The sequence below is a fragment of the Micromesistius poutassou genome (genome assembly GCF_964030765.1).
Source record: "Micromesistius poutassou genome assembly, chromosome: 6".
Taxonomy (NCBI): Eukaryota; Metazoa; Chordata; class Actinopteri; order Gadiformes; family Gadidae; genus Micromesistius; species Micromesistius poutassou.
In genome coordinates this window covers 3,370,428-3,387,007 of record NC_140276.1, presented here as the reverse complement: position 1 = coordinate 3,387,007, position 16,580 = coordinate 3,370,428, and the positions used below count along the sequence as shown (strand labels likewise).

General features: G+C 44.0%; 1 protein-coding gene across 1 annotated transcript in view; it reads left to right on the top strand.

The window, feature by feature from the left end:
* Positions 1-1,017: 1,017 nt before the first annotated feature.
* The window catches only part of gfra4b (GDNF family receptor alpha 4b), a gene marked incomplete at its 3' end in the record, with an annotated part of 32,173 nt that continues 16,610 nt past the window's right edge, over positions 1,018-16,580 (top strand). The window contains exon 1 of the mRNA XM_084469494.1: positions 1,018-1,164. Within this exon, the coding sequence (XP_084325620.1) occupies positions 1,122-1,164 (43 nt within the window). The 5' untranslated portion in view covers positions 1,018-1,121. The remainder of the gene's footprint in view (positions 1,165-16,580) is intronic.

The window sequence follows — 16,580 nt, the reverse complement described above, 5'->3', positions numbered from 1 at the left end:
AATGCAATGAATCCGAGATGGATCCTGCATCATAAAAAGGACCAGATGCTGCAAAATGTGGATTGGTAACACAAAGGAAATCAATACGGGTCTCTGGAGCTAAAGCAGCTGTACTCCCAGGCAACAGGGCCGTGCAATGGGAACAAGTCAGGTCTCTCTCCAGAGGCCAGGGTTGTGTTTAATTTGATACATTATACATGGTGAAGGCTGACGTACCGATGTACCTTGAGATTAGATGTATATTCATGAGTGCACCAGTTCATCAGTAGGCCTGATACATGAACACACAACTACTGAATTCAGGCAACTGATAATTAAGACATAATTGCCTATAACAAACCAATGCATGCTTATAAAGTTAACATAATGAAAGAAATGCGGTCAAATCCTGGGCAATGGGGTAATTGCATCTCTATAAAAAGAGCTGTCCTCGCTTTTGAAACACAATGGCCAATGTTCCATCTTCAAAACAAGGAAAATACATTCACAATTTAATTAGTCCCCAGATCCCACCATGAACAAATGTATTCAGTTCCAAGGTTGCGTTGCAGCAGACTCGTCTTCCTCGCGAGTGCACCGTTTTGGGATTTATATTATTCTGACTGTCACCGAGAGCACTTTTCCCGGTGGGATGATTCACACTGAGCACGTGTGGCCCCGTCCTCTCCTCCCTCATCCGCTCTGCTCTGCGCTGCGCTGCCTCCATTCCTACAGTCGCTCTCTCCCAGCGGCGCTGGTCGTCATACCTACATCGCACCTACACAGGAGTAGGAAGTGAACCGGTCTTAGAGATCTCAGAATATACCGCACCGTGCGTACGGTGCATCGGAGGATGCCCGCGTACGAGAACTTTTCCAGCATCACAGCGCACGGCTCTTCATCGGCGCACGCACCCCGGACGGTCGTACTGGAAGAACTTCACTGAGAAGGAGAAGAAGAATAAGTGGAATTGCGAATAAAGCATCCCCGGAGTTCTTTTTTTCTTCTTAGTTAATTTCCAAATGATGATATCCTCGCGTAAAGCAGGACCCGTTCCTGCTGTGTAGGCGAGGTGTGCAGAGGGTGGACTAAGAGGTGCTGGGTCTGCCGAGCTGAGCAGAGATTCATCCTCTGGTGCAGACATGGAGCTCTGGGGAGTCTATCTGGTGCACTTTGTAACTTTGGGTAGGTGGCGAGTTCCCTTCCTTCCTCATGTAAAGTGCGTATGTCAGGGTGGAACGATATGCGGTTAGATGTGTGCGTTTGGAACGTAAAGGTTGTTTAAGGGATTTGAGGTAAACCTTACCAAATATTAAACAGATTAGAAACTTTTCATCGCCTGTGCATGTTCTTGTATGACTATTTGATATTTTTACTGTATGGTCAGTAGAGTAGAGTTAAGGAAATAAGGAAGAAATGAATATTCCCCACAAAAGACATGTCCTACATATACTATAGTACAAAAAAAAATCTCACCTTAAATATAGGATAAACTAACACCAGTATTCGTGTATGTACAGCTATAATTTAAGTGATTCGATTCTGCGCACCATTGTGTGTGTGCGTGTGCGTGTGCGTATGCGTGTGCGCGTGCGTGCGTGCGTGTGTGTGTGCGTGTTTGCGCGCGCGCGATCCATGAGGCGCAAGCTTTGACGCGTTGGAGTGCTTTGATGTATATTCTACATGTATGAGTCAATGTTCTTATGGCTTGTTCGAAGTTCATGCAAGTTTCTGTATGCCCATGTTTTTCATAAAAAAAAAAGTTTATTCTCAAATAGGATCGTGTATATATGCCCCCTTTGAGAAATGTGCATAGATCTCTGTCATTTGCGTAACCACCCACGTAAAATCACATAGCCATGTAATTGGATGAAGTTGGAGTATCTTTTCCTCACCAGCCACAGCAGAAAGATTGAGATGTCGCTTTGCTCACAGAGTTTACCCATCACACCTGATCGATGAAATGAGCTAGATGCTGGTGAAATAAGAACAGCATAATGAGGCCTGAAGACAATAAACTTGCATATATAGGCCTCTATATATATATATATATTGGCCTATACACATATATAAGTAATACTCATACTGCATTACTTACGGTTGTTCATGGGGAATTCATTGGGTAGGCCTACCTCATTTCCCCTGCACTACTACACTATTGACTTTCTGCAGACTAGCCTCAGACTGTGTTTAGCCATCTGCCCGGGACAATTAGCTGAGGCAGCCCACAGATAGATCAGCCACCACTGGCTCTTTGGGCAACTTGATGCATTTATATGGGCTGCTGAAGAGGTATAATGGCTTTGCATGGCTAGTGACTGGGGGTCACGCACGCACGCACGCACGCACACGCACACGCACACGCACACACACACGCTTGTATGCTAGGAGAGACTGTTTCTCTATTTCTAATTTGTAAAGCAGGTCAAATCAAAATGCTTTTCTTCAGGCAGCTTTGTTTTGAGTTATAAGACATCTGGAGAATAGTAAGGATGTGTCCACCAACAAATGATAAGACAAGCAACGAGAAGATTTGAAGCGTAATTGCCGAATTGCCACTGGGTCTCAAACAAACGAGTGAAAAAACATAAACAAATCGTCGGCAGAACAGGGGGTGTAAAGTCCAAGCGTTGCTCTCAGCTGCCACATGATCATACACGGCGCTTCTCTTTCACAGACCAACACAGGAGTCTCACACCGTGATACAGAAAGAATGTCCTTTTTTTTTCCGTCCAACCCATCATTGTTTTAGCTCTGATTCGTTGGCACCGTTGGCTGGTCGTAGCAGCACCGTGTATTCAGATCATTATCTGCGCTGGTTCGCCAGGTTCTCACTTCAGCGGCATAAGGTGATTGCATGAAATATTAATGGTTCATACTGCATGGGTAAGACATTATCTACATGGGTATTCAGACTGGTAACCTGGTAATTAAAGTCAATCACCACTGGCACACCAGACTTGTTTGCCAATCGGGAGCAATTGACCTGATTGATCGAAACATTTCTCTCCGGCGCACACCTTTTAATTAACCTTAGTCATATGACATACTGAATTTGACATTAATAATACCTGACACACATGTAGAGAGAGGAAACAGAGCTAGATAGTGTGAGCTCTAGAGACAGCGAGAGAGAGAGATAGAGAGAGAATGGGAGTGGAAGATATAGAGAGAGAGGGATAGACATGTACTCACACACACACACACACACACAAACACACAAACACACTCATGCACGCACACATACACAGACGCATGCACAGATGCACGCAGGCACACACACACACACACACACACACACACACACACACACACACACACACACACACACACACACACACACACACACACACACACACACACACACACACACACACATAGGTATTACCAGACATCGCCTGTTTTATTGCCTGGCCTCTACTAACAGATTTGCAATGAATCTCATTTGAAACAGGTATTAACTCACAGAGCTCTTTTGGAGAATGAAGTAAACTCGAAATCAAATTAAAACCACTTGGTTAATTCCTCATCCCGTGTCTCTTGTTGTTCTGCCAAGTATTAGGAATGGACTGGCATAGGTGGTCACCAAAGGCTAATGGCTAGCTGTCAATACCTAATCACTGCTTGATATCCTGTTACCCTACTCCTAAATATGTAGTGTTCGTAGCTCTGGGCTGAGCAGGTCAAATGACTCTTACAGCCTGGCATCCTATCTTTCATCACTTGATAGCCACAGGAAATATAAGTAAGGAAGGAAGCAGAGTGAGAGTGTTCCATTTGAGCCCTATCAATAATTTGAAGTGACGTTCGCCCACAGATGTTGTTGAAGTGGGTTGAAGCTTCGGAGACTCTGCGGCGGTTTTCCAACGCCCTGGCTCACTTCTTAGAACCGTTGGAGAGGAAAAAAAGGGCTCCATGTTTAATTATTGAGATTTTAACTCTTTTTAGCAGCTGAGATGTTGCTCTGCGATTTCTGTCTCGCGTCACTCAGGTGAAACATCTGACTCCCACCACAAACTGTCAGGCGGTTAGGCACCGGCGGTGAAGTCAGATACAGCCTGACTCTGTGCGGCTGAACGAAAGTGACACATTTATTGAGTTGGAGGGATTATTTGGTGAATAGTGTCAATGGTGGTAACGGGGTAATTTATGTTGATTTAGGAATAATACCGGCAAAAAAACACTTTGACCTTGTTATAAAACGTCTAACATTGACCAACTATTTATTCTCGGCTCGATTGTGCTTTATGGTTATTTGTAATTTGTCCCTGGCTGTCAAGGCAGGCTCAGTGCAATCTGCTCCAGTGGGCTGTTTTCCTGTGTTACCCAGAATTATTCATGCTACCCCGCGCTCAACATCAGCTGCAGGATTAGACAGCTGGTGACTGGGCTGGAAGAGCTAGCCTGGCTCTCCCAGCTAATGCTATCCTCAGCTGCTGCTGAGCTCGCCGCGGCTAACATTAGCTTAGCTAGTTGGGCGTTCTAGAACACTCAATGGCCGTTTTGCTTGATTTCGACCGGGTACCCCCCCCCCTCTTTTTTGGGGCAAAAAATGAAAGTCCAAAATACAATTAGATAATGATTAATATCCAGAAGTGAACTTAAAAAATACTCCAGGATATCTGACATTAACTGCTTACATGATTCTAAGTATTATAATGATAGATGTAATAATACGCACAGTATAGAAGTGTAAGATACATTCACACAAGATAATTAAAAACATTTCAACAACGTGTAGTTCAATATTTAAAGGCACAACATTTAATTGAAACGCATGTAAATGACTACTTTAGTGCAATACTTGAATACCCTTCTCCCTTTGGTAAGGAATTGAGTCAAATTGGGCTGCTCATCAGGCTCAAGTTGGAATATGCAATAATATGCAACTTGTAAAGTTCTTGCTTTGATTGGTTTTTGATCAACTTTGGCAGCATTTCATTGGGCAGCAATGTGTGCCAAAATACACTGTATGTTTCACTCATACATCATGGTCTAGAAATCACATCTCTTTCCTGATTCTTAAATTTCTCTTACTATCGTACTTTATCTCACCTTCATTTATTAGTGTATTGCTTTTACAGGAACAATGACAGAAATAAAGACTCTACTTCGTCCCCTTAAAGATTCTCCTCAAAGATTCCTCTTCTTAAGTGGCAAAGCATGTTGTTAAATGAGTGTGTAGTGGGACCTTATGCAAGAACCGTTATAGAAAGCAGGCTACTTCAGTTTGTTTACAGACAGCATGAAGATGATGAATTGTTAATTTGTCTTTTGCTTGCCCTTTTGACTCTGTGGTTTGCCAGAGGGAGCTCTCCATGTTATAGTTGAATGTTTTCACACACCTTGTCTTCGACACAGAGCATTAACAATTCTACTTAAAGTTGTGGGAAAAAATATATAAAGGGAAGGTTTGAAACTCTCATATAACTTTTGTCTCTATAATTGTTTCAATATATAAGAACCATAAGAAAAGTTGGAATGGTACTTGCTCACATATTCATTTAAAACTTTATGCAATTCCATTCAGCACCATGGCCAATTCGGGGTCTGGCATTAAAAGCCTTTGTGGCTGTTGTTGGGGAAAAACAATCAGGGACATACTGTATCTCGTCTTTGGAAAAAAACAAAAAAAACTGAAGCTGGTGGCTGGATATCTTGTTGTTGGAAGGCGAATTGACTCTTGGTGGTTAAAAAAAATGGATCAATCTTTCTGACACAGAGCTTAAGATGGTTTTGCAATGGCAAATGTGGTTGCCTGAAAAAGAGGGGTAAGTAGGGTCCCATGTGTGTGTGTGAGAAAGAGAGAGAGAAAGAGAGAAAGAGAGGGAGGGAGAGAGAGAGCGAGAGAGAGAGAGAGACACACAGAGAGAGAGAGAGAGAGAGAGAGAGAGAGTGTTTGTGTGTGTGTGTGTGTGTGCAATGTGTGTGCTTGCGTTTGTGCGTGGAAGGGTGTAATATGTGGAATAAAATTGTGAGTTGAGGCCTGGTCCCACTGTATATATTATATAAACAGTGAGAGAGAGCACATCGAGTGAGGCTAGATGGAGGGATGCCTGACTGCTCACTTTAGACACCTGGATGTGCGTCAGACTTTAATTGAGGGAAACATCTGTAACGGGTCAAGCTGATAACCCCTATAATTTACCGCCACGCACTGACCTCCTTTTTTGCTATACCTTCAAATCAGGTTTTCTTTTATTTAATGGAAAAGTTTCAGTAGCCTAGTTTCAGAAGTTCACAAGGAAGGCTGTCTGAAGCTGTGTGGAGTGTGGAGCGTAATGCTCCTGTAGTCTTTCTTGAAACGGAATGGTCAATTAATTTGTATGGTTATGTATTACTGCTGTGAGATTAAACCCATTAGCTGGCATTCCAGTATTATCTTTTCCATTAAGTGGCCCATCCGACTGTGTTTGCTCCGTATTCGGTCGTTTCTTGTTGACATTTTGTGCCGAGGGAAGTGCGGCAGACGCAAGATCACCTGACCACAAAATTATAGAACGCAGTTTGTTTTATCTAGCTCGATTTCAGAATGCAATCGTCAAGCCTTTCTCTGCAGAGCTCAGATGGGTGCAGGCTGATGATCTTAGAGGTACAATTATTTGCTGAAACAATTTAGTTATTTAGCAGCATCTTCTCTACAGCGTCTTCAGATTCACACTTTGCTCTCGGAAGCCTCAGGGCAGGGAGACAAACACAGTACTTTTCGTCCAGACTGCCAATACCCTCTCTCTCCCCCCCACCCCTCCACCAACCCCACAGCCCCCAACCCCTTTCCCACCCTTTGAGATACATCACACTTAGTAAAAAAGCAAAACACATTTTCAATCGTTACCTGAGGACCAAAGCATTAAAGCACGGCCATGTATTCAGAGCTGAACCGTACGAGTCGGCAATGATTTTGAGTGGGACCCCTTGTTGCTTAACGCAGTCTCTCTCTATTAAAAGACCCAGCCGTGGTGGAGTGTGCCCCCCAGGCCCCTACAGAGCCTCATTAGCCAGGAGTGTGTTTATATGCTGAGTGAAAGCCCCATCGCTGACAGGCAACCACAGCCCCTTGGTGACAACATTTCAGAACCAAGGGACTAAGCTCTACTTCCACCCCTCCCGCGTTGCCCAAACGCCTTTCTGGGACACTTCAAAGTCTATTCAGGGTTCAGAGTAGTAAGTCTCCATGGAGATTGATGGAGGAAGACAATAAATGGGAGCAGATGACAACGGCCCAAGGACGGGTTTTTACCGTGATTATTGGTCTCTTTCTTGTTTTTTTCTTTCTTGTCTGTTTAGTCTGTTTAATGTCTAAAAGTCCAAAGAGCACTTCATCTCAGGACTTCTAAAGACTTGGTTTGGGCTTTTACACTCAAATAGTTACCTACTTTCATATCTTATCTTAGTAAATGTGAATATACTTGAATGCGCCACATATATTAAGTCATATCAAGTTATGCTGTAGAATAACTGTGAATCACCACAGACATTTTAATGTATCGTTGTCCTCACATATTTTTGCATATGATCAACGGAACTTGAACTTGATCTTCTCCGGTCCGTCGAGTGGGGAATAAATATTTCCATTGTGCATACGGTCGGACAATATGGCACGGAGACATTTGAACTTACCTGACTGACTGTGTGTTTTCTCTCTCCTGCGGACGTCTTCGCCCACAGCTGTGACATTAGACCTTAGTCTGTCTGTGACAGTCGGAGAACGCTCTGACTGCAGCAGACCTTGGTACATCCTGTGCACTAATCCTTTTGTAATGGTGAGGCTTCAACGCACACTCTCTCTGTGTAAACACTGTCCACTCTCTCCTCCTCCTCCTCTTCCTCCTTCTCTTTTCCGTACATTTATAATAGTTGATATGCTTTGTGTATTCATGGCATAACGTTTCCATACTCTTTATGATCCGTATCCCATTTTGATGTTATTCGAGACTTTGTAGACGTCGATACAATAAAAGTACACCAATGGGAACGTTCAAATATTAAGGCGAAACGATCATTTTATTTATTTTCTGTTCATTTTATTAACCTCCCTAAAAAGGCCATAAATAGGATTCATCTTTGCGACAGATTGCATTTACAGTACATTACACAACTTAATTTACGGGATACTTTAATCCAAAGAGACTTACGATTAGATCAGTCTCTCATGGAAAGCCCACGATATTATAATTAAATCTCATTAAGCACTATTTCCCCAAAACGCTCGCCAAAAACCCTTTGCGTGTTACGAGGAAACTCTATCAGAATTGACAAATGTATAATTTATCCCGGTTCTACTGCAGAGACGGATCTGTTTCTCCTCAGTCCCGACGTGTCGCCTGCATCGTTGTTTTATGTAGGGCCTCAAAATGTGACAATAAGTAATGAATGTAATGAGCCAAAAAATTAAGGAAAATGTGCAAAACAAATTGAAGTGATCAGGACGCCAGGCCCTTCAATAACGCGGCGGCCATGATGGATGCAGCTGTCTCGTATCGTTGTGGCCACAACGCCATTCCCATGACATTCACGAGGTGCTAACGGACTTAATGAATGTATTTTATATCAGAGTCGTGATGGCTGAATTAAACCCTGTGTAACCATTATTTCATTGAAGATAAATACTGTCTATTTATTACCCTGGGCCATGTCTGTGTTTGTGTCTGAGTTACGTTTTATTTCAGAAGGCAGAGTGTAATAGTTAGTTTGCTCAGTATTCCCAGGCTGCACGATGCCTGTAAACAAGTCAAGTGTTGGCACCAGAGGGTTTCTCATCTCAAAATAATTAATCTCTAATTCGCATCCACAAGGAGCCATTTGCCTAATCAAATCAATCGAATCTATTGGGTGACCTCATTGTTGTTTCTGATAAAATGAAAAGACCTTATATTCCTGTTTGCGGGTTACTGAATTAGATCTCTGTCTGGAGCAGGGAACCTGAGCTCTCCCGTGTCTCATGCGTTGCGACGGGATCACGTTCCGGAAACGGATCGAAGGCAGAGAGAGAGAGCCCCGACCTGACAGTAATCCATTGACCCTGAGGGCCGTGTGTCCAGAAGAGGAAGCGTTGGATAGCGTTTCTCATTCATTAGGAAGGGGGAGGTGGACGCTCGTAGTCGGTAGTACTGATGTAGTGGTAGTGGTAACACGCACCCTTTGGGTGGGGATTACACAAAACGTAAGTGGTTTTACACACACACACACACACACACGCCATCAGTGGTTACACACACACACACACACACACGCCATCAGTGCTAACACAAAGATGCACACACACCATCAGCGGTCACACACACACACACACACACACACACGCCATCAGTGGTTACACACACATACGCAATCACTGGTAACACACACACACACACACCATCAATGGTTAAACACATGGTAACAAATTAAAAAGTTACATCAGCTATCTATACATCTAACATATAACTTTACATACGTATATTAGGTCACTGGTTGATAAAGTGACGGCCAGAAAACGGAGGAAGGCCTCAGACGAAGAAGGCCGCTGCAGACAATCCTATTCGATTCGATTTCTTGAACAACTGTGTTCACACTGTCAGTTATTTCGCACAAAAAAACTCCTTCAGAATAATAGGGAGAGAGAGAGAGAGAGAGAGAGAGAGAGAGAGAGAGAGAGAGAGAGAGAGAGAGAGAGAGAGAGAGAGAGAGAGAGAGAGAGAGAGAGAGAGAGAGAGAGAGAGAGAGAGAGAGAGAGAGAGAGAGAGAGAGAGAGAGAGAGAGACTCTGCATCACCCCCGCCCCCTTCAACCGATTAGTCGTGGGGTTGGGGGGGGTTATGTTCTGCGGTGGATAACCTTGCGTCGCAGCGATGACAGAGGTCGCAGTGAGCGCTGCTTGGGTTCCTCGGTGTTCCAGAGAAGGGAAACACACCATTACCAGGGCGGCAGACGGGAACGGACTGGAGGGCACCTGTCTCTGTAAGCGGCCGTGGATTTACAACATCTGCTCGGCGCGCCAGAGGATGCCGCCTTGCGCACGCCGCCATGTGATTCATCCTCTGGTGTGTGAGGAGCGAGAGCCCCAAACAGTGATTTAGGAAAGAACCACACACACACACACAGGCACACACGCGCACACATGCACGCACGCACACATGCAAGCACACATGCAAGCAGGTGCGCACACACACACACACATGCACAAATGCACACGCACACATGCACACACATACACACGGGCACAGGTAGATGCACCGTGCATGGTGTGTTAACACGTGTTGATGTTAACACCGCAACATTTGGGATATTAAGCCACGTTGGGCCTAATATCGTCGTTTGCAGTAACACATTTAAAAATGTAAATGATTATGTGGAGAAGGTGGCAGGATTGTATTCTGTTGTACAAACAGTGGGGGGGGGGGGGGGGGGTAATTATATCCAGGTCTGCAGTCACTTTTATAACCACACAGGTGGTTAGAATCTTTATTTACCTGACATTATTAATAGTAATTTCAGGAACCCGGAGTCGTGACTTTATATTAATACTGTGATGTTATAATAACATAACCTAGCGAGGTTGCATAGCAACCAGGAAAGAAGTCTGTAGAATTTTATTCCAGGGTATAATTTGTTTAATACTAACTGTGTACAAAATGATTCCATAATTAAAAGCGGAGGGTTATCCAATTAGACCTTCTAATGACCTCCTAATGAACAAAGACCTGAAATTGCTGTTGCCTGTCTATGGTATTTCATAGTATACAGCGACCCACGTATTGGAATAGTTCTTGTTAGGCTCCCGTAAAACCTGCTGAAGACACAATACACTGGCTTCTTCCCCTCCTCCTACAGCCACACAGAACTTATTTGGAGAACTCTTATTTGACCCAGAAATACCTGACGTTCCTCAGTGACTGACGTCCAGGTATGGCCTTAAACTGCTTTCTCAAGGTTTAGTTGAGCACTGCAAACTCCTCTAAACTTCTCTTTGTATCACTTTATAATTGGTCCAGGGGAGGGATGGAGAGGTGTCTAGTTTGTCAGAGGCCCTGTCAAAAAATTTCTCGGTTATTAATACTTAATGTCCGCGGCTCGCACATCCCTGTATGCATCCTAAAACAATGCTCCCCGCCGGACCACTCTCAATGCATCCTAAATAGAAACAACACCTATTTCTTCTTGGCTTCATCTCGCCGTAGACCACATGGTCTACTGCTATGCTCCCTCTAGCTCTTGTTTTTATCTGGCGTCTCTAGAATGGATCATCAGAGAGCCTCGGTATCATGATAACAAGGCATGTAGGATCCTGGAGTGTGAGAGAAGAGAACACTACATATAAGTCCAAAAAACCTCAAACTAGTTTAATGCTTAGCCCTGCAGCTGCCCCAGGGAGCTCTTTTCCTCCAGGACAGACTGTAAAAACAGAGTGTGAAGAAGATCTTCTGGTCTGGGAAGAGTGTGAGCTGGATGGACCACAGGCAACCCCACTTTCAGAAACCACAAGAGAAATGGGTTTTGGTGGTGGGGTCTTTTTTTTTTTAGGGGTCTTTTTATTCTTGCTTTCTGGAAAATGCAATATATTTCCTAATAAGTAACAGACAAAAGCACTGAGGAACTTTATTGTGGATTATAATGTTTTGCTGCATCATCCATTTTATGTGCAAACAAAAGGTGATTTGTTTAAAATGGTGTCAGGCTCATTGTGTTTTCATGAAAACGAACCGTAAATATATTTCCAAATGACGCCTTTTCTGCTTTTGTTCTTCTTCCCAACTTTCCTAGAATTCTTTATTTTGACTCTGATCCAATGCCCTTCAGTCCACATGGTCTGCATCACAATGGTACTTAGCATTTTAAAACTCGCACTCGACACAGAGAGAAAGAGAGAGAGAGAGGGCGGGAGAGACAGAGGGAGAGGGAGAGGGAGAGGGAGAGGGAGAGAGAGAGAGAGAGAGAGGGAGAGGGAGAGGGAGAGGGAGAGAGAGAGGGAGAGAGGGAGAGAGAGAGGGAGAGAGGGAGAGAGAGAGAGAGAGAGAGAGAGAGAGAGAGAGAGAGAGAGAGAGAGAGAGAGAGGGAGAGGGAGGAGGGAGAGGGAGGGGAGAGAGAGAGGAGGAGAGAGAGAGAGAGAGAGAGAGGGAGAGGGAGAGAGAGAGAGGGAGAGGGAGAGGGAGAGAGAGAGGGAGAGAGGGAGAGAGAGAGGGAGAGGGAGGGAGAGAGAGAGAGAGGGAGAGAGAGAGAGAGAGAGAGAGAGAGAGAGAGAGAGTTACATGGGGCTTACCCTGCAAGCTGCTATGAGAGCATCACCTGTGCTTTTCTGTACATGCCCTTTGAAACCTGAAAAAGTAGCACCTGGCAGGGACAGGGAGCACATATGGTGAAGTTGTTTTCGTTGGAAGGTTACTTATACGCGTTACGGTCTGTGCCTCGCCCCAAGGCCACGCGACCGGAGTGAACTCCAGTCTGCTGTTAAACATTATACATGACTGCTGCAGAAGAGATTATTGTTTCGGCACAGTACATAATAAATGTAAGTGGCATCGCATTCAAACCTTCACGGCTTTCACCCAGAGCCAATTAGTGACCTTTTGACCTTGGGATGAACAAAGTGATGAAAGACCTAGTTCTTCTTTAGAGTGTAGAGACATGTTTGAAGGTCCACTGTGAAGCATTAAGTGGCAGGAATGGAATATAATAGGTTAGGTTTAGGGTCAGGGTTAGGGTTAGGTTTAGGGTCAGGGTCAGGGTTAGGGTTAGGGTTGGCGGTACCATGTTGCATCGCCATGCTTCTGCAGAACGGCCCAGAACTAAGAGTTGTAGAAAGGAGTGGGCGTGTTATCGCCATGGCTACGACAAATTTGGGATAATGTTTTAGAACTGTTGTGGTGGGAGAGCATTTTAATGACCAATGTTATGTATGAAATGTGCTCCACACTGTGGGGTTACACTGAGTATCCAAGGATACTCAGTATAACACATCTTCACACACACAAACACACACACACACACCCTCGCATTCAACGTGCCCGAGCTTCTCTCGGACATGGACATCCACCTTTGCACAGACGGTAAAACAGTGTAGTGCAGAATTTACATGTTCTATAAATAACAAAAACACAATTTGTTCAATAAAATCGAACAAATAGCCTCATCACTTGACACCTATGATGCTACCAGATGCTGTCGTAAACAGTCACATCGTTTTGAAAGCACCTGCTGACACCTTACACAACACAGATCAGTGCAGCCCTCCGGCGTCATTGGAAGGTAAGGTAGGTGGGGGGGGGGGGGGGGGGGGGAAGATTCAGTTGGCTGCAATCTGCAACCTCCGGGCTAGTGGTCACCTCAATCCTTCACACTGGGCTGTAAGGTCACAGGCTATACACAACATATAGAATAGATAAGTAAGAATATACATGGCATGATAGTTCTACGATTCCCAGAACAAATCAAATGTTTTGTAAACTGGGTTTGATTTATAAATCCCATTATTTAGCTGGCAAAAACTTTGAACAGCCGGAAGTTGCCCTTCTCTTTGGTGTATGCTACAGCCTTGGCGTCTTTGGTGTCCAGGGACGGAGGAAAGGACAGAAAGCAATTCAATTACCATACAAATTGCAATATTGTGTGCAATGGAATCGAACCATCTAGCACAACTGGTGTCTGAATTGAAAAAAATAAATTAAAAAAAAAGACAAAAATGTCAACCTGAGTTTCGACCAAGGTCCAGCCTGTTGTCAAAGCTAATCCACAGAATGGGTTGTTTATCAGTCTTACCGAAAAGGACCCATATGCCCCACAAAGACACGTCGGCCTACTCTGTCCCAAAGAAGAAGAAGAAATGTCATCCCTGTGTCACTCGAAAGTCTAGGTTTTTATTGATCATCAGTAACATAAAATAACAGATAACATCTCAGAGGAAGGCATTGATTCAAAGGCAGGCTGTGTAGTTTCTGCACCTGCACAATGAACAGCAGGTGCAGGTAAGACGTGCAGGTAAAAGACAAAGTATTTTGACGTCTCAAAGAACGCCGCATGCATTCTGGCGGTGACAAAGGCAAGAGTAATACTTCTCACCGTTCCACCGCTCTAGGGTTGACCTCCTGCTCCACTTTCATCTTCATGACACTTGCCACCAATGGCGTTGTATCATCATTAAATGCCATTGATTCATGTACATATAACTGGGGCGTGTTGTTATTTTCATCAGGATTTTCTTGTTGTGGCTGTTGCTCTCACACGTTCCACCTTCTCAGACCGGGCTCCAGGATGTTTACCAGAAGCCCAGGGGGCTCACGTTGGGGCAGTCAGGACAGAAGGTTTAGCAGGGGTGTCTAACCCAGCCCACTGTGACACTGCTCTTACCCATGGCCGTAGCTAGCTATGATAGGACAGAGGTCCAAACCTAAATACAACTGTATACAACATCAGCCGTTGAGAACGGCTTCCCCTCCCCCCCCCGCAACTGGAGCCACAACCACCCCAAATATAACCGAACCCCCCCAATTGAAGCCGTAATACCCCTCCCCCCCCTCACTATTTTTCAAACCCTGGCTATACGGCCCTGCTTCTACCTATTGTGTCTTCAGGTCTGCATCTGTGCTATGAGCTATAACAGGCGGTCCACTCCATGCTCAATCTCCACAACCTTGTCCGGGTCAAGGTTATTATCATAAAAAAAAAAAAAACGAAAAACTGAAACTACCGACTGAGAACTTTGGTCTTCCTTTAGAGTCAGAAGCTCCCAGGCATGAGACATCCTCTCATTGTTCCCATTTTCAAGAGTAGAGTAAGACTAGAATTAAATCAGACCACTCATAGGTCTAGGGGGACGCTGTTCCAAGACATTTCCCCTCTTCTTCAGCTCCTCAATCAAAAAAAACAAAATAAAAACATGTTTCACTTGAACTTTTACCACACCAATTCAGTCACGTTGACAAAGTGCAAGGCAGGCGATAGATCTGGGCTAGCTGGAGACATGGTGAGGGTCATCCAGGCTCCCTAATGACGCTGTACCCCCAGATGTAGTCTTGACATGGCTGATGGACGTCCCTGACATAACCCAGTGGTTTCATCCAGAGCCATTCTTATTATACAGAAGCAAATCGTTTTTATATATATGTATCCGGTCGTTCTTCTTATCCTAATGAAAAACAAAAGCTATCTCAGAAAATGTAATTTATCTTTTAGATTGAAAATGTATATAAAAATAACTTGGGTTAAACTTTTTAGTCAGCCATGCATATCCACTAGTGCATGCAAGGCATTTGGCTAGAATTTATTCCTTCCTCTTTCCCTACAGTAATGTGTTGTCAAAGTAAAGCAGTATTACTTTCTTCTCCTTAAGCCTCTGTGGTGTTCTCATTCCCCAGTAGATCAGTAATGTTAGAAAAAAACTAAGTGAAACTCTCTTTAAAGTTAATTTATATATATCTATATATATATATATAGATAGATAGATAGATAGATAACAAAGGCGTTGTGTGAAGAGAAGAGACACTTGTAAGATTCATGCATGCTATCGTTTTTGTTCTCAATTCTAAATTAATTATATATTTTTAATGATAATGCATGCATAATGATGCATGCAATAAATATTTTGGGATTTTATACAATATGCCATATCTCAGCAAGTTCAACAATTTCAACAAGTTTCAAATGAGATAAACAAGGTTGTTAACATTTTTGTCAGTCCATATTTATTCCCTTGTTGAAATATCTCACCAAACTTTCTCAAGTGTCACAGCACTTTTCACTTAAAATCCCCTCCTTAAACCCATCATCTGGCAACTACTCAGAGTCTTTTTGGGCGCGGCTACACTAATGCAGTGATTTAAAAGATGACTTAAGAGTAACCTATATATGACATCCACTTTCATGCTCAACCCCTGTGTCCGACACCAGGAATATTAACATCAGTCTCTCTAACCATGGCTCAATCACACCACAGGAGGATCCTAGATCCAGGCTGTTTTCTGTCTCACCGTTTGATATGCTGAGGCTTATTGGGCTTGATGCACCTTTGAAGCCGTCTACTCGCAGCGAGAGAGAGGAGGAGGAGGAGGAGGAGGAGGAGGTGTGAGCTGCTTCGACCTTTGTTCAAGTTGTTCGGTTCAATTCGACTTTTATCGCGCGATCACGCCAGTGGGAGCCAAGTTAAATGTCTGAAGTCCCATGTCAGGTTCTGTTACTGGCCAAGGCCAGTGCAGGCTCAATGCCGTCCTCCCCACCTCTGCCACGGACACGAGTCACGACTCCTGGGAAGTATAATGAGCGCCAATCTGGCACATCACTCAATTGAGCATTTCAGTTAAAAAGCCAAGTTTAAGACCAAGGCCTTCTTTTCACTGAGTACTACCACCCAGCACACAGCTTTTGTTCAGCCCTGGATGGTGTCTCAGATCGTTTTTTTAGTATTGTCTCAGAGCGATTGAAGTCTAGATTTCTTCTTAAGAAGACCCACTTACACCTCAACATTGTGTCGGGATTGCGAGTTGAGTTTTGGGGATTTTTCCGACAGTTTGTCCGATGTGCCATGTCTAAGATGTGTGTGTGTTACGACCACTAACAATGTTGGCTGTGATTGGCTCACAGATGGTGTTTATTTCAGTACTTTTGTCAGTACTTTTGTCAGGTTGTTTAGCT